Source organism: Kryptolebias marmoratus, linkage group LG15, assembly GCF_001649575.2.
Source record: "Kryptolebias marmoratus isolate JLee-2015 linkage group LG15, ASM164957v2, whole genome shotgun sequence".
In the NCBI taxonomy this organism is placed as follows: Eukaryota; Metazoa; Chordata; class Actinopteri; order Cyprinodontiformes; family Rivulidae; genus Kryptolebias; species Kryptolebias marmoratus.
Window position 1 is genome coordinate 17,772,442 of NC_051444.1, and position 24,271 is coordinate 17,796,712.

General features: G+C 39.9%; 1 protein-coding gene across 3 annotated transcripts in view; it reads left to right on the forward strand.

Moving 5' to 3' along the window:
• LOC108243330 (A-kinase anchor protein 13) overlaps nt 1–24,271 on the forward strand; it is a 110,284-nt gene that overhangs the window by 16,150 nt on the left and 69,863 nt on the right. For all 3 annotated transcript variants that reach the window (XM_037979901.1, XM_017428686.3, XM_037979902.1), the window contains exons 2-7: nt 3,923–3,966; nt 10,955–11,108; nt 14,788–14,951; nt 15,369–15,540; nt 22,604–22,787; nt 23,888–24,083. In XM_037979901.1, coding sequence (XP_037835829.1) covers nt 3,934–3,966; nt 10,955–11,108; nt 14,788–14,951; nt 15,369–15,540; nt 22,604–22,787; nt 23,888–24,083 — 903 coding nt within the window. In that variant the 5' untranslated portion in view covers nt 3,923–3,933. The remainder of the gene's footprint in view (nt 1–3,922; nt 3,967–10,954; nt 11,109–14,787; nt 14,952–15,368; nt 15,541–22,603; nt 22,788–23,887; nt 24,084–24,271) is intronic.

Genomic DNA, 24,271 nt, shown 5'->3' on the forward strand with positions numbered 1-24,271 from the left:
GGAGTGGGGAATCAAATGTAACTATGAGCCATTAAATCCTGCCAACTGATCTTAGCAGCATGTAAGCCCTGGTAGAGAAAGGCAAAGTAGTGTTTTTGTTGGTTTATTCTCCTTACTTTGTCTGCTGGCAGATTTTAGGTTTCTGATTTTTATATCGTCAAGTGCTTTGTCCTGCTTGTATTGTCGTATCTTGTCTTGTTCTGTATTGTCCTACGTTTTTTTTTGAGAGCTATACGCCAAACTAAATTCCAAGCGTGCTTATCATATTTGCAATAAAGTTCTGACTTGACTTGACTTGCAGATGACCCTGTAGATGATTGGAGGAGGCAGGAGCTTGGGGCTGCTAAAAAGTTTAAAGCACCTGTCTGTGCAAACAAACAGGCATTAAAATGCTGGCAGAGAACTGTTGCTTGGATGGTGTGTGAGTTTGTGTGTAGGGGTGGTGGATGGGAGACGGGAATGAGATGGAGGGGTATTGTTATTCCCCCCCAAAGTGAGTATTGGGACGTCTGCCAGGGTCAAGCTCAACAGTTCGCCCTTTCCACAACATTATGATGCTACTACAGTTGATAGACAGTACATTCATTATGTGAAAAAAAGGTTTATTTAAAGCAGTGTATTTGCAGTATATTTATATACTATTTTTATACTGTATTAAGACATAGATATTAGGATATTAAATAGGGTTTTAACACTCACTCATCTTACAAGATGAGAAGAGTCAAAATCCTGGGTTCAGGAAACGAGATTTTTACCAGTATTTTTAAAGATAAAAAGCTTGTCAACAAACTCATCTGATTGATAATAATCCCGTGTGACTTCTCATGAGTCTCTTCAGAGCAGTTCTTCAACTATACATGACCTTCTGACTTCTCGTTAGAGCTGCATGGCCTTTGAACTCAGGCTGTGAGATCTCGTCACACCCCTATTGTTAACATAATACTGTAACAAAATAAGGTATAATACTGTAACATACCATGTGTTTTATTACCCCTATTATCTGCTTACCTCTTTGGTCACTCTCTGTTAGATCACTGTTTTCAGAATTCACATCTCCATTGACTGATTAGCCTTTTGCATGCTACACTTTCAGTCAGTAGAACTTGTACCATTTTAGGACTTGCAGTGGACATTTGATAAACATCAATTTTACACTGCTGCCATTATGCTCACAACACTTTGTTTTAACATCTTGGCCACCCTCTCTACCACTGCCCTATGTAGGCATCAAGACATCAAGAGCAATGGGAGTTCATCTAATTGGCCAAATATATTACTGACATGAATACTTGGCAGTTGGAATATAATAGCCTGTGATTTATTGTAATCTAGGTTTGAAAACTTACACTTACACTAACCAGATTTAGCCTAGTAACAAATATGCATCAAAATGAACATGGGACAATAAAATACAACAGTGATATGAAAAGTGACCTATTGGAGCATTTGCCTGACCTGACTTTGGATCTGCTATTTTAGAAGAAATGTACAGATTCTGTACAGATGAATAACATTGTTGTATAAGATTTTCTGCCCTGTTGTTTTACCTACAGTGGTTTTCTGTAGCATCAAATGTTTTTTTTTAATAATCTGAGCCAATAAAACAGTTGCTGCTGCTTTCTCTCAGACCATAAGGATGTTTTTAATTGTTCTATGCACTATTGTTTTAATGTCATGTTTTTAAGAGCTTCATGTAAGATTCTAGGGGATTTATTTTTTAATAAATCAACTGTAAGAGGCCTAAAATTTTTAGGACACTGGGAAATGTACAGGATATTAAATAATAAATATTTCAGTCAAGAAATCAGCTAAAGTTGTTGAAAGACTATATTTTTACTTGTTAATAAATACAGTAAAAACTTGATAATTACATACACTGTATATTAAGACAACCTTGTTTTCTCACTGACTAAGCTTAAATCAGACTAAGCCTTTCTGTTTTAGGGCAGTTAGGATTCCCATTTTTATTTGCTAAGTAGCCTTGCCTTTAAACTGTATGATTTTGGTCAAATGTTTTGGCAATCCTTTCACAAGCTTCTCCCGATAACTTGCTGGTATATAGTCCCATTCCTCCTGACAAAACTGGTGAAACTTAGTCAGGTTTGTTGGCCACCTTGTTCACGTCTTTTTAGCTGTACCCATAAATTTTCTATTAGATGGAGATCAGGGTTTTGTGATGACCACTCCAAAACACTGACTTTGTTGTCCTTAAGCTAATTTGTAATTAATTGGGCAGAATACTGATGGTCATTTTCCATCGAGAAGACCCAAGCTTTAACCTCCTTGCTGATGTTTTAAGATGTTGCTTCAGTATTTTCCCATAATGTTCTTTCCTCCTAATGCCATGTTTTTTTTTTTTTTTTGTGAAGTGCACCGGTCCCTTCTGCAGTTAAACACCATGACGCTGTCACCCCCACACTTCATAGTTGGGATGGTTTCCTCATTGTTGCATTATTGCCCTTTTCCTCCAATTGTACAGTTCAGTTTAAGTTTAATCAGATCTCAAAACATGTTCCATTTCCTGACAATATCTGAGAACTTCACACATCCATTTAAGCATTTAAGAGGAGTTTACTAACATTCCAAAGGCCATAGTCAACAGCCTGATCAACCCTTTGTGAAGTAGATGTGTTGCACTGCATGAGGCACATGGTGGTCAAACCAGTTGCTGACTGGTTTTCTGACCCCCCTGGATGCCCCCAATACAGTAAAAGTAAACTGCACATTTATTATGGCCAGCCTAAGGTACACCTGTGCAATAATCATGCTGTCTAATCAGCATCTTGATATGCCACACCTGTGAGGTGCATGGATTATCTCGGCAAAAGAGAAGAGCTCACTAACAGATTTACACAAATTTGTGAACAATATTTGAGAGAAAAAGACCTATTGTGTACGCAGAAAACATCTTAGATTTTTTGATTCAGCTCATGAAAAATGGGAGCAAAAACAAAAGTGTTGTGTTTATATTTTTGTTCAGTGTATTTTTCTTTCAGAGTAATGGTTTCTTCCTGGCTGAGGGGCCTTTCAGCTCATGTTGATACAGGACTTAGTTCACTGTGGATAATGACTCTCTGACCAGCTTCAGCCAGCAACATCATAAGGTCTTTTGTTTTGGGGTTGATGCACACATTTCACACCAAAACACGTTCATCTCAGGAGCACACAACCCATCTCCTTCCTTCGCGGCATGATGGCAGGACTGTTTATACTTGGGTAAATCGAACCCAAGGATGAACCAGGGTTGTGTAGGTTCTCCTCCTGATATCTTGGCTGATTTCTTTTGATTTTCCCATGACGCCACACAAAGAAGCGATGTGTTTGAGGTGTGCCTTCAAAATGCCCAGGTGTGCCTCCAGTTATCTCAGATGTTATCAAATAACCAATCAAAAGCTCCCAGAGCCACGACATCATCATCTGGGCTTTCAGAGATTTTTTAAAGTCATAATAATCTTAGTGTATGTAAAATTAGAACTTTAAATAAACTAATAAAAATTCTCTCTGTCATTTTTCAGGCATTTAGAAAATGGAAATAATTTGGGGAATCCCTAACTGCCCTAAAAAGGAAAGGTTTAGTCTGATTTAATGTCAGACAGTGAGGGGGAAAATGGTTGTGCCTTTTTATACAGTGTGGATAAACATATGGTTCTAACTGTGTCTTTATGGCAAAATAACATGTAAGAAAACTCAAATTATACCTTCCCTTTAGTTTGACCAGCCTTATCAGGATGACAAATGTTGCGTGCGCACCGTGGCTTCCTTTGTCACTTGACAGTCTTGTGTTTCCAAGTTGCTGCTCTGCCCCAAGAAACAGTTTTTTAACACTGCTTTCGGAGGTTATGTTGTTTTGAAGTTGAACATAGACAATACAATAACATGCACGCCACAAACACTAACCTATAATTACTTCTTCTCTTTTCAGTGTCCAGGGACATGAAACTCAATCCACACCAAGCTCCATTGTATGTAAGTATCACTGATCACAATAGGACCTGTCTGTGAGTACAACCTATTTTTTCCCACTGCACCCAGTTGTTGTTGTTGTTTTTTTTTTCACAATGCTGAACATCATTTGTCCACGCTGATAAGTGTTTTTACTGTTTACGGTTGCGTAGCTGCAGAACAGAGTGTGAACAGATGCCTGTCTGTTGAGGTCAACACAACGTAAACAAACCTTACCCAGATATATTATTATAATCATTGCGATGACCTCATGTAATTCCTGAAATAGCTGAGCATGACTTTACCTAGAATGAGCTGGGTGTGTATACAGAATTCAGTAGTGGAGATTCTCTTGCTGTTTAAAAGCTCAGCGACTGGCAGCATTTATTATGGTCGATTTAAGTGCTTTTTCATGTGAAGTGGTTGCAGATCATCAAAGCATTCTGTTATTTATGGGAAAGTATTTAGAGTTTATTTGTTTCCATTTGCTTCCTTTTATATTTGCAAAGTTTTGCATAGAAATTGTCATCTTGTAACTACATGGAATTTGTGATGCCATTGCATCATGATGACCATGTAATCCTCTGTATTCTTGTTTTTATGTGGAGTTAAACTCTGTGGGACATGGAGACAAGGGTTCTATAATAAGTTGAGTTTTTTTCAGCTGATTTTTACAATCGTGGATTTGGATCGTAGCTTTGTCAACCAGTACCATTGTTCGTCCTCTCCACTTAAATATTCCCCTCCATCCATCCAGTTTGCATACCTGCCTGATCCTGTGCAGGGTCCAGGGGAGCTGATGCTTCTCTCCAACGGTCACTGAGCAAAAGCCAGGGTGCACCCTGGACAGTTTGCTCTTCCATCACGAACCTTTCACACACACTCACACTTAGGGACAACTGTATTATTGATGATTGTTATTTCCATAATGTTGCACTTCTGTTCAGTAGAAATAAAATCAAATAAAAACCATCTCCTGCTTTGTTTGATACATATTTAATGATGTGCCTTTGTGATTCCACTGGTTCACTATCGCCGGCAGGTGTGAAAGGCACACAGGAAATGAGATAAGTTCAAGAAACGTGTGTGCGAGCATGTGTATGTGTCTGAAGGGTAGATGGGCTAACACATTAACCACTCAGATAACCTTATCTGTGATTTACAGTCAGACTTCTTTGGAACCAGGCAGGCAGTCAGGCCTCATCAGGCATCAGATTTTAGGCTCTCAGCTCAGCAGTTCATTGTGAGATAGCTCATGGGGGGGTAGTCAGTTTGTATCTGCAAAGATGAAAAAGAAAACACAATTTATCAATGTCATAATCTAGAATGAGGGAAGTGGCATAGTTTGTCGTTAGATTCTTTAGTTAACTAACTTTAAAAGCAACCAGTTTTAAGGAGACCAAATATCAATGTTTTAATGCTGTTACTTTACTCGTTGGGGGGATTTTCAATCAATTAAGAGGCTGATTTGATTTTAAAGAAGAGTAGGAGATTTTTGTGTCATTTATTGAATAACTTGTTAATAATGAGTGTACTTCCAACAACAATGCAAACCTCTTCTGTCCTAACATTAGTAAACATGCTATTTTCATTCTTAGACATTATTTTCCTGCTTCCAATTTAATGATCAAGTAGGGATGGAGCCTACCTGCCCATTGTACGATTAATAACTATTAATAAATGTACTATTAATAACGTTAAATCGTGTGACTTATAGACGTGCAATCCGCCTTACAGATTCATGTTATTAATAGTACATTTTTAAGCAACTGTACATAAAAATGTGTTAAGTCATTTTGCCAGTCATTTCACTCTACTGTATGTGCTTATAATAGTCTATTATCAGATACTTCAAGAATTGACTGGTTTTCTTATCTCAACACATTCATTTATATATATATACAACTGAGAAAATGTTTGACGTAGGCTTTTTATGGCAGTGGGAGAGCATTGTGACATTGATGCTGCTAAACCTAGCATCATCATATGTTCTCCATATAACTCTCATGTCACAATGATGAGGCAAAAGACGGAAGAACAGAAACAGTGAGCTTGTTTTACTTATGATTCACAGTAGTTACAATAAGCTCCCTGTGTCTGTTTATTGACCACTGCGACGCCCCGAGTCCACAGCTTATCTATATTTACTCCGGACAGCTTTCAGTTTGGTGGTTACCCGGGCCTTGGTCAGCACAGTTTTATCACGAGGAAAATCCTTTCCAACAGCAGTCCCTGGTGCAGGATACATTTCGACATGTCAGCGTACCTGCACTGACACGACTCCCAGTCCACATTTTCCTGACTTTTTTTGTTTAGATTTGTAGGTCAAAGTAATGTGCAGCAAAAAAACTGACCTCATCGTCGGTCCACGAAAAAGAACGTCCATTCGCCATACCCGCCATGTTCCAAATAACTGCTCACACATGTCTGCGCACATGTGGATGATGTGGAGGTACAAAATTCACAGCGCCCGCTAGTGACCTGGCATAACAACTACAGCAGATTCAACGGTTTCTGTGGTTTCATGTAATCGGCGAATGCAGGAGGTGTAAACTAGGACCTTTTTTGTTTCTGAATAAACAAAATAAACACACCAACAGTTTAAGAGATCATTCTAGTGTAAACAGGGCCTCGGACTGATTCTGTTAAGTTTCTACAAGGTGTCAGTGTCCAACCTAATGTCTGTAAGAGAAAAGATGTGCTAGATGCCAACAGCCTTTGTAAATTAAAGGATGTGTATTGTTTAAGAAGAGGATCTGGAAATTAAACATATTAGTGTCAAGTCTAAATGTGAGTTGATGCCACTTGTAGCTTTTTTTTTAAATTATAAATTAGGCAGTAAAACCCCAGTGTTTGTGGGTAATTATTGTAAAAAGTTGTGACTGTATGTACTGATATTGGAAGTTTTATCACTTGTAGAAATGTGTAAAAGCCGTCGCTGATAACTAACACTTTCAAGAAGGCGTCACCAGAAAGCTTTGCTTTTGCATCAGTCTCGCTCTTTCCGAGGCATCGCCGTTGACATGTTGTGGCGAATCTTCATATTGTTTTGAGGAATAAAGTTAACCTGTAATGTTAATTACGCCTTCAATATTTGCCACAGGATGTGTGGAAGGTTCTAAAGCCAGTTATTAGCTTTGCTTGATAGCCTCAGTTGGATGTATGGAAATGGCTTCACTTGCATGTTAGTACTCAGAAAGAAGGGGGTTGGGTTCATATCCTCCAGCTGTGCTTTTCATGTTGCTAAAGAGCTGCCTGTTCCTTGTTGAAGCTCCATGATTAGCAGGTCAATACCTCAGCGGGTCACTTTGTTAAGTACTTAAAACCAGCAGAGTGCACACTCGTACAGACATCCATTTACACACACACTCGCACTACACAGCTTCAAAACTGAGGTTTCTTTGTTTTATTTCAGCTGGACAAATAAGAGGAAGACTTTTCCTTTGGTTATTGTAGTTATTGCACTCAGTGACAACATTAGTCTTGGTGTGTGTGCGCGCTTGTTTTTGTGTTTTGCAAAGGTTGCTGTTTGCAGCTCTGTTTCCTGCCGTCTGCAGCAGATGCTTCACATCTCTGCTTCTCCACCTCCACCCCCACGGCTGCCAACACATTTGACTCTTAAGGAGCTCACAATGATCTTATTCAGTCGATTTTCTTCTCGCTTCTCTTCAGTCTCAATAAGCTTCAACTCACACATCGCTGTTATAAAAAACAAAAATAAACAAATACCAGTAATATATTGATTTCACGGGCTTTGTTTATTGAATCTGTTCAGGTGTTTTGGTGTCAAAGAAAATTGCCTTTAGTGTTATTCATTATGGGTTGAGAGTAAGTTGGTTAAGATGTGACTGATGCAAGAAACCGGACCGGTTATTGTGTTAAAATATAACAAGTTGGTATTCTGTCTGAGGTGATTTGCCACACACTTTCAGAGGTAGAGAGGGAATCATTTATTCCTCTTCTTCTTTGTTCTTCATAAAATTGTGGAACTTATTTCACACCAATACATTTTCATTTTTCTATGGAGTACAATCTGCTGAATCCACTGAGGTTCCAATCTGTTCTAAAGCAGCAAGACTTAATTTCCAGTTGAGGCTAAGGATAAGAGATGAGTTTTTAATGGAGAGAAAGTCATGCCTGTTGGCTTCCGCCTGTCCACAACTCATTTACTTCCGTGCCTCTGCTCTGCTTGTTAAAGCTGACACTCTGAGCATCGCTAAGCATGCACCTCCACGCGAGTCAGTTTGTTCAGTTTTGGCTCTCAGAAGGTTACTCCGGGCTGCCTCTCTGCCTGTGGCCTCTGGGTCGACTTTGAACACATTTTCTCCACTCTCAAATTGTTCAGCAGCACCACTGGCCTGCCAAATAGAGGCCTACCATTCCCAGGGCTGCCGGTTAGCCTCGCTGCTGTCTGCAAACTGTTCTCCCCTGTAAGAAACAAGGCCCCGAGGCTACTGCTTTATGAGAGGAGGAAGCACCTTTAACCCAGTAAAGCTCAGCCTGCCGTGTCAGGCTGCCCTTGTTGGTCCGAGCTGGTGAAAAGGCTGCAACACTGGTCAGATTAAGTGGGGTGAAATGTCCCATTATTCATCCTTGGTGTCAACAAGCTGCAGTCCCACAGTGGAAAGCAGCTAATTTAAACAATATCTCCATTTCATGTCTTTCCTCCTCCTCCTTGGTCAGTCCCCAAATGGCACCACATCATTCTTCACATTGTGCAGCCACAACTTGGCCCTTTGTCACTTCAGAACTACAGCAGACACTGCTGTGACTCTATAATTGTACTTTTCACAATTTGCACTTTTCAATTCGCGTATTATCTGTAAGCCAAATATAGCTGAGAAAACAAGTAGACATAATAGCTGAATTTTTCTTTGGAACTTTGACAGTAAAACATCAAGCTGTGCTCCAGGAACTGTATACAAAATGCACCAAGTCAAATGACTTCAACCACATGAACTTCTAAATGGGTCATACATACCACATTTGCTTTTTTTTAAAAATCTTGTTTTAGGCTGCACACAACACTTTGTTCTGTGTTCTGGAAGGGAACATAAAATGAAGGAGCTGGGCATCTAACCTAAATTAGTGATTTGGCTGTATGATACTTCATGAGTGTTAAAGCTGCTATGAAATCCTAAATTTGGCATTTTTGCAGCCATTATTTGGTATTTAGGACATTGCAATCAGTGTTACTATAGATAATTCTCATCATTGTATGTACCTATACAGTGTGTCATGCTCAAGGGCACCCTGACAAATGGATGGGGAATCGAACTTGCAACTTTCCTGTCTCAATATGGCTGCCCTACCACTGTACCACATCATCTTGTACATTAACCAGGGTTATAGTGTGTCCACTCTTTATTAAATATGAGCACAAACAGTTCAGAGTTTGTATGTCTTTTATACAACATGGGGCTGAAGAAAGGCAGTCTGGAGGTGGAATGTTATGTAGGAAATACATTTTTATACAGGTGTGTAGGTAATTGCATTTTTTTGCATGTACACTGCATAACATGATCTAATCACAAACAAATGCAAAACTGAAACTGAACAAATTCAAGAAGCAAGTTTAGACAGGGAGCTGGCTAGTAAACTAAGATAAGCAAGCAAAAAATCTTAAATAATCAAACTGTTGCATCTATCTCTTGTTTACTTTTTCTTTTCAATAACGTCATTGTTATATTTAGTATAGACACCCCAAATTTTGATTGAGTTTTGCATTAAGTTGATCTCTTGTCTCCTTGTTTGCATCTTAGTAATGATTTGTATCATTTTAATATCAGCAGACCATTACCATATTTAATTTAGGGATTAGTCTAATTGCTGTAAACTGATAATAAAAGTGGCAAATGCAACACACCAGTTGATACGATGAAGACCAGGGATCCAGTTTGTACCTAGATGCTATATCAAAGGAAAGTGGTGATTATTGGGAATACCAGCCTGTCTCATCTGAATCTGAGATGAGCAGCTTTGACAAATGCATTATTCTGACATGTTTACATCTGGTTTTTGAGTGACTACTTCTTGCTTCTGTTTTGGTCTTCAAAACCGGAGTCTGTTTTGGTTTACAAACACTGTTGGGGTTGAGCATGAGCAATTTCCATTTTTTAACATGTTCAAACCTGCCTCCAATTATACCCTGATACATATGGCAACACTGTCTGACTAGAAATTCTTGTCATGCTGTCCTAAAGCTGCATTTATCTTTAAGACATTTTAAGAGCTCGGAATACATTTTTTGAATTTATATTTCTCAGATTAGAAATTCAAGGCACGGTATTTTATTGCCATGGTATCAAAACCAGTGGTTTTTCAGGAAATGTTGGGTATTGACTCACTCAAAAGACTTGTAGTATTACAGAAGCGAGCCATTTTTAAGAAATGTACAGGTCCGAGCAGGATATCTGTTATCTCTCTGACTGAGGACCTGATTTAAAGTTGTGCATTTAGAAATGTGCAACAAGTGGTGCTGGTAGGACACACCAAGGGAAAATGGGTGTCTTGTGTGTTGTTTACACCATAGGAGGAAATCACCATTCTTGTGAATCACAGCTCTGCTTCTGCTTGTTCGTTTTCGTGTCACCTGCCAATTTGACATCATTTTTTTTGCTTTAATTTTTTTAAATTTTAAATAAAGCACAACAATCTAATTTTTACTGAACTATTGTGGACAATTGCGATAAAAAAAGAAACACATGATAACCTGTTCTCGTTTTGATAGATTTTGCAGATGCAGTTATTAAAGACACTTTTATGACATTAGGCTATAAAACGAAAAGGTTAAATGCTTGATTATACTCAGGCATTGGTCGTGACGCATTTTAATTTGAAGGAAAGGGTACATCAGAACAGTACATAAATCTGATTTTTTTTTTTTAAGTTGTGCTTGTCTTCATTTGATTAGCTTTCAGTATGGCAATATATGCAAACAGTTTGATATGTGTTGTGTTTTTTTTTGTATTTTCTGTTCTTCATACCCTTTCCCGTGTCTCTGTCTCTGCAGGGTCATTGTATTGTCACAGTGCAGCTCTCCGATGAAGAGCTGGCTGCGGATCATGAGGGCGTGGACTACTTTCTGCTGTTTGCTGGCAGCACACAGAGACACCTGACCAGCACCTTAAGGAGCAGTCATGGCACCTTGCAGGCGCTATGTCCCGGTGAGCCTCCCCACCCACAATGCCGTGCAGCCTTTCTTCCACCTCAGATGTCAGGGCAGCTCTGCCTACTTCAATAAACGCACAGTTCCTGTTGTTGGCTGTCTTCACGTTACATGATTCCTCCTCACTTGCTACCTTAAGAGAAAATCAATTCAGGCGAATGCAAACTAAAATGAAGATTCTGTGAAAACGTGTTTGAGTTTTAATAATCGTTTTGGCAATTTAGATTGTTCTGCTCTTACATGCTACAGTAAGCATGTATATCTCCTGGTGGAGCTTATGCTCGGATTTCTGGTCAGTAAACAAAAATTTAGCCAGTGTTTGTCAGGAGGTTCTTACCTCAAGGTTAATGAATGAGTGACAACAGGCAGCAATGAAGTCACTGGCCAAAGTTCACTGAACACAGAAGGTAGAGGTTTGCTTCATTTTTTACCAGGAAAGGGGGAAACTTTTCAATGGAGAAATTCCAAAAATTTATTGAGTGAATTTACTTGTTCAAAAATGTTTATTTGAAACACTTAATACCTGTTATTTTCCTTCAGAGACTCATGCACCTGGTTTCACGGGGTTTTGATTATTGTCATTTTGGTCAAACACAATCTTACTGAAAAAGGTTGAAACCTACTGTTAAAATTTGTGGTTGCTAAATTTGAACTGGCACCAATCAGGAAGACGTCCAGCAAACAATTTATTGCCTACATTTGGAGGCAATAAATTGTAGCACTTTCCCCTCTCTGCACATTCTTCCTCCAGTGTTTTCATCACAAGATAAAACAAAGGCAAAAGAACCAAAATCATGATGTAAAAACAAGAACTGAGTTACAAAATAAAATGCAGGACATAATCAGTCACTAGTTTTATAGGCCAACGTAAAACTGGTGACTTTTAAAATTATTTTACCATAAAAAACCATGTTTGAATACCACATTATTAAAAAACTTTGGATAAGCTTTGGATTGTCCAACTGACACAGAGTCCCAGAACAAATCTGTAAAAGTTCACTGGAGATTTTTCAATCTCTGCGAGAACATCAGGTCTGGAGTGTGGTTGTATTTTGCATTTTACAATTGCGCAGGTAAGGCCTTTGGAAGAGGGTGTTTCTGTCTGCACAACATGCCAAAAAAAGTTGATGCAAATCATCTAACTTGACATCTGGGTGACTGCCAGATGCTGTACAGCCAATGCAACGAAAGTGAATGTTTAGCCTGACGTAGGCTGCCTTCAGAATGTTGTGATTTGTCTGTTTAGCTTGTGACTAGCTTGTCAGATCTCTTAGACTGCCGGCGTTGTAGCAGAGGGTTTTGAGTTCACCTGTACTCGGCCGAACTGCCAAAAAAGCTTTCACGCGTTTGCGCTCGGCACCAATTTGCAGAGGCACTGTTGCTTCTTCCTAGCTTTTGCAAAGGTCAAGACAACTGCGATAGGCCAAAATAAATACAAACAACTATTTTATTTTTACCCCCATCTAATTGAATGTTCAGGTGGTGCAGCAAGACCGTGCTTTAGGGTTGAAACAGATGGGTGTCAACATGCAAGAGTTTAGGGGGATCAAAACAGGCAAGAGTCAGCCAGTCTGATAAACTATTAATGAGATATGGTTCCAGAACCGGGGATTAAAACAGAAAAAGGGCAGGATGATGAATTTCATTAAAATCCTGCTTTCTCCATCAGGCTGCCCTGAACTCCAAAGGGCCAGTTGGAGGACAGAGTTCCCAGACGGCTTGAAAAAGGATGACTTCGAACTCGAACGTCCTTATTTTTGAGATGCCCTTGAGCAAGGCATCAGCGTTTACTGAGGTTGCTCTCGGCCGCCCTGCTGTTTGTTGACACTCGTAGTGGATCTCTTGACACGTGAGGGCTTAATAATCGGTTCGACGCGATAGGAATGTTCCCAGTTCAGATCACGCTAAGACATTCGGCTTTGTGCCGTTGGGAAATGAAGGAATACAGAATGTCATGTAAAGGCAAGTAAATCAAAAACAGAAAGCCAGCGTTCCATATAATTCCCAAACAGCAGTGCAGAGACTTTATTTTGAGTGTGAGCGTGTTTATATTCGACCACGTGTGTGGACCACAGTCCCTCCGTGTTCATTACTTTTTTCTAAGACGCCTCTGTATCAATTTGCATAAACCTTAATTTAATGATTACATGTTGTGTTGTTAAGTTGTCGCCGGAGCAGGTTTGACTTGTGACTGAAGGGGAGTGCGATAAATTGAACAAATCTCTCATTAAATTAAGTAACCTTCGAGACCGTACGCGTGAATTTAGAGTTTAATTCGGCAGTGCACGCCTGCACCCTGTTGTCACAGATTATTGTGCATTATTACCACAGAATGAGCTCGCCATCTTACTGTACCATTTACAGAGCTGGAAAATAGGTATTAAATCGACATTTGAGTTAATTAAATGAGGCCCCGGCAAGAGCTTGTGGTACTCTCCCTCTGTGCCTGTCTCTGGGTGTTCAAGTTTCCTCTCACAGCCTAAAGTCTCTGAATGCCTGTAGGTTATTGAATCACATTAGTTAGTAAATGTTCTTTTTTGTCTCAACAACCACACACGTGTGACTTATAACATTACAGATTTGCTTAAATATCCTAGGGAGTCATATGTGACGGTAAGCCATGGTGAAACTGAATAGCTTTTAATATTCTGCTATAAATATCTAGTATTTTCCCTATTACGTCAGTACAATACTAATAAAATAGGCAATAAATTTATCTGGTTACAGCAGAATAAGTGATAAAGTTTTAGTTTTTTTTTTTGAGACTTTTACATAGTCTTCATACAGTCAGATATGTACTTAACTTTCTTTCCCTTTGCTTTTTTAATGTATATAAAATTATAAAAGTTTAAATAAAACTTTTGGAAGATTTCCAGACCACACATTTACGGCATATTGTTGCACTTGTCAACAAACGTTTTACAATAGTAATATTGTAACATTCGTTTCTCTTATGACTGTGTTGTTGCTCTGCTGTACTGTAACAAGGAGCTGATGAATGTAAGAATGTTACAGCATGTTCTAATGTGCACAGATAAACAGAATGAGAACAAATAAAAACAAATAATTCTCTTTTTCTTTCAGCTACAATGCAGGGAAAATATAAATACACAAGTTTGGGGGTTTGATAAAATAGGCCTTCCAAAAAAAAAAAATGCAACAAAGTGAACATTTTCAGCTAATAAATAACTCAGAATTTATCTACCCACTTTGCTTTAAAGCTCTAGTAACACAATGTTGCAAACATATTTGTTTCAGCTCACTTAATTGTGTCACAGTGTCGTATATTCTCAGGATGCACTGCATACGTTTGACGCGTTTCTAGACAAACAGCAACAAACTTACAGATGCATTTGTTGCCAAAAACGAAACAAATAAACAGTTAACAAATATTAACCTTGTCCGTTCGAAGGCGCAACATAATTTTAACCGTGAAAGATGATCGACACCTTCTGCTGATCGAAACTCCCCAAAGTCCCTTCTCATCGTAGTTTGTAAGGCGTCAAATTTGGAAAGCCATGTTTCAGCACAGTGCAGAATGTTCTGACCTAAATTATATTGATTTTTGTGTTGGACACAACATTTTCATCCTCCACAGGCCTGTCCTCTGTCACCTCTCCTTATTCTCTCCTCTCACCCTTTTCTTTTTTTCTGTCGCTCCCCGTTTCGTTTTGTAGCTCATGACTGCTGCGAGGTGGTGTTGGTCACCTTGTGTTCAGCCACCAGAAATACCTCCGAGGCCCCCGGGGACCCAAAGTCCGGCTCAGGTCGCGTGGCTCCATTGGCCGAGCATCGATTCAGCTTTGTTCAGGATTTGGCTTTCGACATGGCCCAGTTTCTGGTGAGCAGCGAGACATTTCAATTTTTTATAATAGCATGGGGAAAATGGCAAGAATAAAAGCACAGCACAGTGCGAGATAAAGGGAATAAGTGGCCCAGGCTTGTGAGCAAAATGAGAGTAAAACAGAACATTGCTGTCTGTTGGTTGCTTCTCTAATTTCTAACAAGCTTAGAAATTTTAATGAATTTGTTCATCATCTCATATAAATGTGATTCTGAGTTTATTTACCAAGGAAATGGACAGAATAAAATAACTTTCTTGAGGACTGTTCAGTAGATATGTCTCCTTACGTTTAGATCTTTCATTATTCATTGGCGTTTGGCTAACACCTCAACGCTGAGAACTTTAAAACGACTCGGCCACGGTTCTCCTCTTCAGCAGCACTCGACTCAGCTCTGTAAATCGCCTTCCTCGCAGGTGAGCACAGCGGGCCGGGCTGATGGCCTCGACGGGGCGCTGCTGCTGGACGAGTGTCAGATTCCCCTGCAAGAGTGCGAGCGTCTGGACGAGAGCCTGGCACTGGCCCTCCACCACCTCGCCCTGCCGCCAGGATGGAGTTTACTGGGAAGCAAACGCTCCAACAGCACTGGTAAGACTGGAGAGAGCAGTTAATGTCGTTTTCCTCTGACGGGAAAATGTCAGACAGCATGTCTCTGCGGTCTGCAGAAATGCAGAAACACACTGAGGAGTTGGAGGTTTTTAACACGTGATATTTCTGGTTGTGTGGCACGCAGCTTCGCTCACAATATTGACCAGATATTTGTGAAACCAGGAAAGCTGATGTAGCACTTTTAGATGTACCATTTGGCTTAAAGAAATATATTAAACACCGGTCACAACAAAGAGACTGTTAGCAAGTTGCTCATAGGCACACATTAGACATTTACTATTTTTTTATCCATGTCGTGTGTGTGTATGTATCCTTTCCATTGAGATGTGGTGAAAGTAATTCTTATTTAAGTTCTGCCTTTTATGGACGAGTACAGCAGTTGAAACATAAATTGCTCTCTCACTCAGAAGCAGCATTGCTGCAGTGGCAAAGTGGAAGTAAACACATTTTACACGACGGCACTGATGTTTGGGTTAATCATAGTCGGCTGTTGCACCCTCTGACAGTCGAACTTTGTTATCCAGCTTTGAAATAATTGAGGGGTTCGGCAGAACTATTATTATAGTGCAATTTCTTTGACAAAAAGTTGTTTTATACCCAAAGTTTGTAAACGTTAATTAGCAGTTTGTTGTACTCGTAGTAGAGAAACATCCGTGTCGATGCAGATACAGATTTAGAAAATACAGGCCAGACAGGTTGTCAATACCAGTTGTTCATGGTCTTTATATTTTCCTTTAGTATCAGGAAAACAATAAAAATCTGAATTAAAAAAATTAGTAACTTAATAGTTTTAATTCTTCATCACACCATTTTGGAAAGAGCACTCATTCATTCGTCCAAATGTATCAAAAAAACATTTGTCAGAGTGTTTTTATGTAAAATAAGGTCTTTCTGCAAAAAAAAATAAATACAAACATCAATTAAATCTTAAGTATTAATATCAATGTCAAGGCAAAGCCAAAACAATCCAACCAGAATTACACCAGATGAATTTTGCTCTCCGTGTTTGGAATTTGATTTTTACTTTTTTTCGTAATAAGCTAAAGGCAGTCAACAAGCTAATTATCTCTCAGTGTTACCTGTGCATCGCATCTCTAATTAATATTATTATCAAACAGCTGGCATATTAGTCAACCGAAGCTGATCCCTGCTTTTTTCCCCCATGTGCCCAGTTTATTTTTTCCCATTCGGAGCAGATGAGTCTGATTAAAAAGTCAAACATTCAGAGTATTGCCACTTTTCAAACTGCAACAGCTGGCATCTACTTCTGATCATATATCACATCACTAGATCCACATTACTGCTGGCATCAGGCCAGATCCTAAACCTACATGTTATTCATATTGTTACCATGAATAACAAGAAATTTTATGCATGAAAACTACAATACAGCACCACGGACCCGTTTTTTAAAAAAAAAATTATAACAACACCACCAGACAGAGGAGACCATGGCAAGGACAATATGTGTTGGTGAGTGTTCAAGTAAGGATGTGACATTTTATTCCTGTCTGAGTATGAGAGCAGAACAAAACCACTTTGCTGAGGGGATGTTTGCAGCTGTGTCCAATGGAATCTCAGTGTCAGGCTGTGACATAGTTCACATGCTTCTTCTCTGAAATATAACTCAAGACCAGGCCTCTACAGAGATGCTACACGGAGGCAGTGTGCTGTTAGATGAAATGTGGTTCTTGTTGAACTTAACCAAAAAAAAAAAAGACTTGGAATGAGTGTTGTCATTTCCTCCTATCGTTTCAAACTGTCCTGAGATCAGATATCGTTGTCTGGTAATGAACAGGCAGAGAAGAGTTGTCTGGATTGAACAGACTGCATCGGAGGCTAAGTAAAGCTCACAAGTAGGGAAGCCAGGAAGTGCCAGGATCTTGTTCAGGAGTGAAAAGGGAGAGGGTTTCCTGTTGAAGCTCAGTGTTGAGATTCTACAGATTTCACAGTCAAAATGGCTCTTACCAGCTGGAGGCGAGATGGCAGATACAGCAGTAATGGAGAATAATGACCAACAATGCCAGTCAGCAATCTACAAGGTGTTGCATTTGGAGGTTAAGAACATCTTATCTAAATGTCTTTTACTAATAAGATTTTTTTTCTCCTGAGTTGAGTGTGGTCATTACAAACAGCTGTTTATACTTACAGGATTTAAAATGTGTGTGCGTGTGTGTGTGTTTCTAATGTACTTGTAACTAAGTCCACCCAAACAGATGTGAGTGTCTTCGTGCCGGTTCATGCGCAGGCAGCACTTTGGGGTTGTGAGAAATGGATATATCTGTGTAAACAAAGACACGTTTTTATCGAAATTAAAGTGCCAATTTTCTCCAGCCGTTGACTCAGATGACTTTAATCAGTTAAAGGAAGCTAAATGAGCTGATGTGGATGATAAACTCTGAGAGGTAATTGCTCTCTGTGAAGCAGCATAAATAAGACTTCTGGGAGTAGTTAGTGTGCTGCCTCTGCCTCTGGCTATTGCTAAGATAATATCTTATGGTTCAGCTTGAATTCAGATATTAGACCAAACCAGAGGAACCAGCTACATTTCCGACATAACTGACACAAAATGGGTTTGTATGATGCAGGAAGTGTGTAGCCTCTGCAATTATGAAAATGTTTTATTCATTGTTGGTGTCGAGTCTGAAAAGGAAACTAATCAAATCCAATTTTCAGTAATGACCCTGCTCTCAGTTAGATACGATCCACCCGTTACCATAATAAGTCCTTAACTTTTTAAAATTGTACACAAAACACACACACACACACACACGGGTTCCTTTGCATTGAAGTCACTTGTCACCATGTCGATGTGGAAGGTGGCTTCCAGCTGAGGTGAGTGATGTGTGCTCTAATAGGCTGTGCTGCACAATATGTCACCTCTTCAACACAAGACGTTCTGCAACGGTGAACTGCAGGGAGGGAAGAGGAGCACAGCCCGGCTGCCCATTTATCAGATCTGTCAGATGATGGATAACAGTAAAATGTAGGTGGAGGTGACGGTTCTTTATCTCAGTCATCCTTCATGCTGTGGGCACACAGCAGTCACTGATCTCACCATTGTCAGCCATTTATTGTTGTCTTGAATATTCACCTCATCTGGAAAAAAAAACGTGTATGTCATTAAGAAAGCGTTAACAAATTCCCAACTGATTGTGCCAGGTCTAAACACGCTGCTGCAAGGCACAGTCAGATTATCTGTGGCCGAGGGGTTACCGTTCACAAGCACATCAATATACGCTGAAGATCTGCAGCTTCAGCCACTATAAATCATAAAATCCATTAAACAGTTTGGATTTTTATTAGGTTTTTATGCAGGTTATCTAAAAGAAATGGTGGCGCCAGCAGTCCTTTAAGGTACACCACTGCTTTGTGCTTAAAGGAGACATAATAAGTTCCCTTTTCACAAGCTGAGCAGTTGCCTGAGGTCTCAATAAAGTAGCTTTTATATGCTTTGGTCAAAATACAGCAGGAGCACAATACCAAAGCTGTCAAATTCATCTAGTTTTCGGAGGTAACTCCTTTGCAGCTGGATTTAAAGAGCGTAGTGAAACACTCGAGTCCAATCCTCCCCTCTCCTCGGCAGGGTGTGTTTTTGGGGTAGTTGTAGTCACTCAGTTTACCTTATTTCTTGAAGAGAGCTTATAGAAGGTAAACCAAAATTTCAAAGCAGCACACACAGTGAACCTAATCCAGACTGGCTCGTTTATTGTCACCCACCTAATTTTTTCCCACGTCTGCAGGTCGGTCCTGATTAGCTGGCAGTGATTTGCCTTCATGTGTTTTACTGATCCAGGTTATCAAAGCACCCAACTGCAGATACAAGTGCTGCGTGGTAAAGTTGTCATCCAGCTGGTTAATTGTTTACTGCATGTCGTGATTTCACTGACACATTTCACCTCCCTGAACACTGAACTTCACGTTGTCTTTTTTGGAGGCTAAAGTAGATTAAGAGTTGTTGCTTTTAAGAGCTCATTTTAAGCTACTCTTTTGTTTAAAAGTAAAATTTTTCGAGAGTACACTTGCACTAAGATTGCCTTTTGTATAAAGGTCACACTACATATTAATCATATAAAATCATAGCAAAATCAATGTGAAAATGCTTAACAAGAAAAGAGATAATAGAAACTCTATTTACAAAATAAATTGCTTTGGATGGTTTTTTATTCTTTGTTTTAATTTCTCCCAAGAAAGGCTCTTTGTTTCTTTATCTGTACCTCATCCTTATTGATCAGATTTGATTATTTAACCATTTTTTTACCCAAATCAAACAAAAATACCCAAGTAATTAGAGTAGCAGGCACAAATAATAGAGATCTAACCTGGCAATGGCATTTGACAGAAGGATGCTGATAATTTTATGGCAAGACACTCAGTTATTTAAGACATTTTATGTAAGCAGAAATAACTTACTCTTTTTGGTTATGATGGAAGATCATAACCAACCCTAGTCCTCAATACAAATTGTTCTACATGTTTTAGGTGTTTCTCCTTTTTGAACACAGCTGATTTAAGTGACAAGTTCATCATCAGGCTTCTACAGAACTTGATGACATGCTGAAGAGGTCTTTGTAAAAAAATATAAATGCAATCATTTTGAATCAGGTGTGTTGAAGCAGGGAAACATCTAAAACATGCATGACGGTGGTCCGCAGGGACCATGGTTGGGGACCCTTGGGTTAGACACTAGACAGTTGGAAAGGTTTTTCCTTCCAGATCCAGCAACTAAACTGGCTTTGACCACGTGACACAAAACCAAGTCTGTGAATCTGCTGGATATGATAAAGTATGTTAATCAATAGGTGATTTTTGGTATTTTTTTAAAATCTCTTGTATATTTAAGTTGTCAACTCTTAGACATAATAAACTTAGATCAGCCCTTGTTTAAGGTGACCATTCCTCTCACCTGCAAACTCTTTGCTCTCCATTTAAAGGGAAGCTCCTCCCTTCCCTGTTTGTCACCACTTCTGTCTGGGTCGTCTCCCGACTGACTCAAAAAGAATGCGCCCACTGATATTGCTATTTGTTGTGTCGACTACAAGTTCCATTATTTATTTTGCCTTTGGTTCTTTGATCAATTTATTGTTCTTCTAATTTGAATATGTTTTGGTTTAGGAATGTTAGGAAAAAAACAGCAAAACGTCTCTTTTAAAATCAAGAATGATCGGATTTTTGTTTGCTTTGTCAGTTTTCTCATAAACATTTATGAGGGATAATGTGAGCGGAGCAGATAAAAAAAAAGCACTTTTTACATCAAGCAAAAAAAAAAAAAAAAAAAAAACCCAGCTGAGAGCTTTCCAGGGACTCTGCCAAGAAGCAGTCAGGCTGTTTTGTTGGCACGGAGTGACCAAATATTCTGCTAAGCCTCTTGTGTTTGTGGTTCTTGTTCTGCAGCAGTTTTGCTATAACAATATGAATATCCACGCTGACTCTCACAGCATGAAGATGACATGGCGAGAATGGCAGCCAGTTTTTAGTAAACCAACAAAAAAAACAGCCGTAAAACATTTCCTGCATCTCACTTCTCCGTTCGGCCCGACCCGACTAAGTGGAGCGTTACTTTTAACCAATTAGCTCGAAAGTTCATCGGGGCAGGGTGGGTCAGACCGACCTGAGGTAAACGGGCTGTAACCACTCATCTGCAGACACAACCAACATTATAGATGCTGCTTAATGACTGTTGTGGCGCTTATAGCAAATATTTTATATATATATATTATCTTTTGACTCCCTCATTGTTTAGTTTTCACTTTTCCTCAGCTAATTGCATCTTGTTGTTGAAATTTGCTTAAGGCAGCGTTCTGTTGTTCCACAAGAAAGCACAAATGAGCTGCTGGAAACGCTTCTCTATAAGTTGTTTCCTCCGTTTTTCTCTCCCACAAATAAATCAAGACGTTAAAATAAATCTCCCCTGTCTTCGTTTATGCTCCTATAAATAACCACACACCATCTGGTTTGATAAACATTTGATTACGCGGGCAATCCGAAGCACTTGTTATCAACGTTTGTCATGCAGAACTAGCAAGACGATCCTGTTTTTAATTAGTCAGTTTGGATTCACTGAACCATTTGGGCCTAATTCCTGACGCTACATGTTTGTTTTTGTTTTCTTTAATTATTATTTGGTGCTTTTTAAGTTGAACTCCTATTATAGACATCTTTAAGAAAGCACGCCTGTTTGAAATGACACAAAACGTTGCGAAAACAGATTGATTTGATCTGGAAAAAGAAATTGAACCAGGTCTGCAGAAACAGAAATGTTTTTCCCTCATCTTTCTCAGGGAACACGGGGAGATGTTTATTTACACAAACTCAACATGAGCTGATCTGTGAACCAGTCAGCAGCCACCCAGCTTTGCTTTTAACGCTGGAGGGAGTTTTTCTCAGAACCTGTTGCTTTGGAAGAAATATAGAGGTGTGTGTGCGTGCACATGAATCTCTGTTATTGTCTTGGAGGGCGCTTAAAGGGGGGACATTTTCAGTGCTTTATGGCGTTATTAAGATGTTTACTGATATAGTGGGCCAATAACGGACTAAATTAAAACTGGAAATCAGGAGCAGATGTTTGTTGCTCACCTCTACTGAAATGAAACAGTATAGTTGGATTTAATGGCGGCATCAGCGTTTTGGTTGCCTTGATTTGCTTGTTTTACTTTTTTTAAATGAAATATAGCTTTAAATGCTTTTCCACACTCAAGATAGGTGCTTAAATTTGAGCATTTTGTCTCTTTTCTCATGGAAAATAGTTACACCCACGTCGATTTGTTTTGGGGGGGAAAGATAGAGACAAACAAGTGGTGGCTTTATCGCTTCGTGAACGTGCAAAGGTCACTTGTTTTACCCAGTCACTGCGGATAATTTGCTGGTTTCAGTTGGCCGCGTTGCATTGTTACCGAGTTGCTGCAGGTGATGGTATGTTTGGCAGCTGCGCCACAAATCGGTTCCCTGGACCGGCCGTAGGCATCTTTCTCTCTCTCTTTGTTTTTTGTTTTGTTGGATCTGTATTTAATTGTGCATTTGTCATCTTCTGTCTCCTCCGCAGAGCCGAGTCCTCAGGAGACTCTGCTGCATTTCTCAGCACGTCGGGGCCTCTCTCGGGTTACGCGCTTTCTGCTGCGGCAGCCTGGAGCCAGAGAGGTCCTTCAGCTGGTCAACAAAGATGGGGACACCCCTTCTGCTGTTGCAACATCGCGAGGCCACAAACACCTCCAGGAGCTTCTCACAAAGTAAGTGCAGTACAAGAAAAAGTTGTCAGAGCTAATAATAATAATAATAATAATAACCTGGGGAATGTTTTGTATTGAGCAGCACCTCTTTTAAAAGATCTCTGTTTGTCCAAACTCTCCTAACACCATGTGACAGCGACACTACCTTTAAAGATGCACTGAAGCGTTGCTCCCCCCTCTGCAAACAGTTGCGTGCCACAGGATCAGAAGACGGATCGTTTGGTTCCTCCTTCCTTTATTGCAGTGTTGTTTGTTGTCTTCACAGAACAATGAAAGTATTCAAAGAACACGGCCACGAAGCCCCCGCTGCAGCCCAGCTTAGCGCTCTCAGCTGCAGTCGGATAGTTGAGGGCAAATGGAAAAGCTGTGGGCTGTAATGTTCCAGAGGAACCCAGATTGATGGCAAATAGCGGCAGAATTTAAAAATGCGCTCTGTTTGAAGATGTCAAGTATTATCCGCATTAATGCCTCCTTACAGGGAGACTAATGAGGTCAAAGTCATTTAAAAAAAACAGTAAAACATACAACTACAGAGGAACAAAACAGGGTTCTGGTAAACGGACTAAGACATAGCGTAAAGTGGAAATGCACCCCTTTTATGTCTCTTAAGCGCTCTGTGTATCTGTAGCAGAACAGTTTTCACTTAACAGAGAATGAGGATGCCACAAGCTGAAAGAAGACTACCACTTAGTGAGCTTTCTTGTTGCCAAGCGTCGCTTTACAACCTCCAACTCTCTTTATGTGTTTGTAATTACATTTCGCTCATGAAAAGTGAAGTCACTTGCTGCCTGGCTGGTGACTTCAGCTGAAGGGCCTCAGAGCTAAAGCGATCCACCCAAGGATTACGCAAACAGATCTGTCTCGCTGCGAGGTGTATCCCTTTCACAGCTCTATCTCTGTAGGAGCAACAACACGGTGCCTAGTTCAGGCTTTAGCTCATAAAGCAAATACAGGAGAGGAATTGGAAGCTTTTTTTTTTTAGAAAGCTTATCAGCGAAGAGTGACCTTTTTATGTAGGTTATAACAGGATGTAATTTACCGCGTTGTTCTCAGGCTGGCTGCGGGCTCTGGATCTTTTTCCTTTTTTTTCCCCAATGCAGGGCTGAGACTGATGCAGAGACGGGGAAGGGCACTGAGACCGTCCATCGGATTTCTGGGGACGCCCGTGTGTTTTGCCACCTCCCCACGTTGAACACGCACACGCTGACGATAAACGTCCCACCTGGCTGTGAAGCTCCAACGCTTCAGAAGAGCGTGGAACAGCTGCTGCACCTAGTTTCCCATCTCCACGCCTCGGTGAGTCACACCACCTTCCAGCAAACTATTTCTACTCCTGTTGGCTTTATCCAGGAGCTCTGCTGCTTGTCGTTTCACTGCCCTCATTTTTTAACCTTCATGCTTAGTTTGTATAACCAGTGGAACACCTTATGCAATCACAGCGTTGGCTCATGATAAGAACAAGAGAGCAGCTCTGTTGGTCTCTC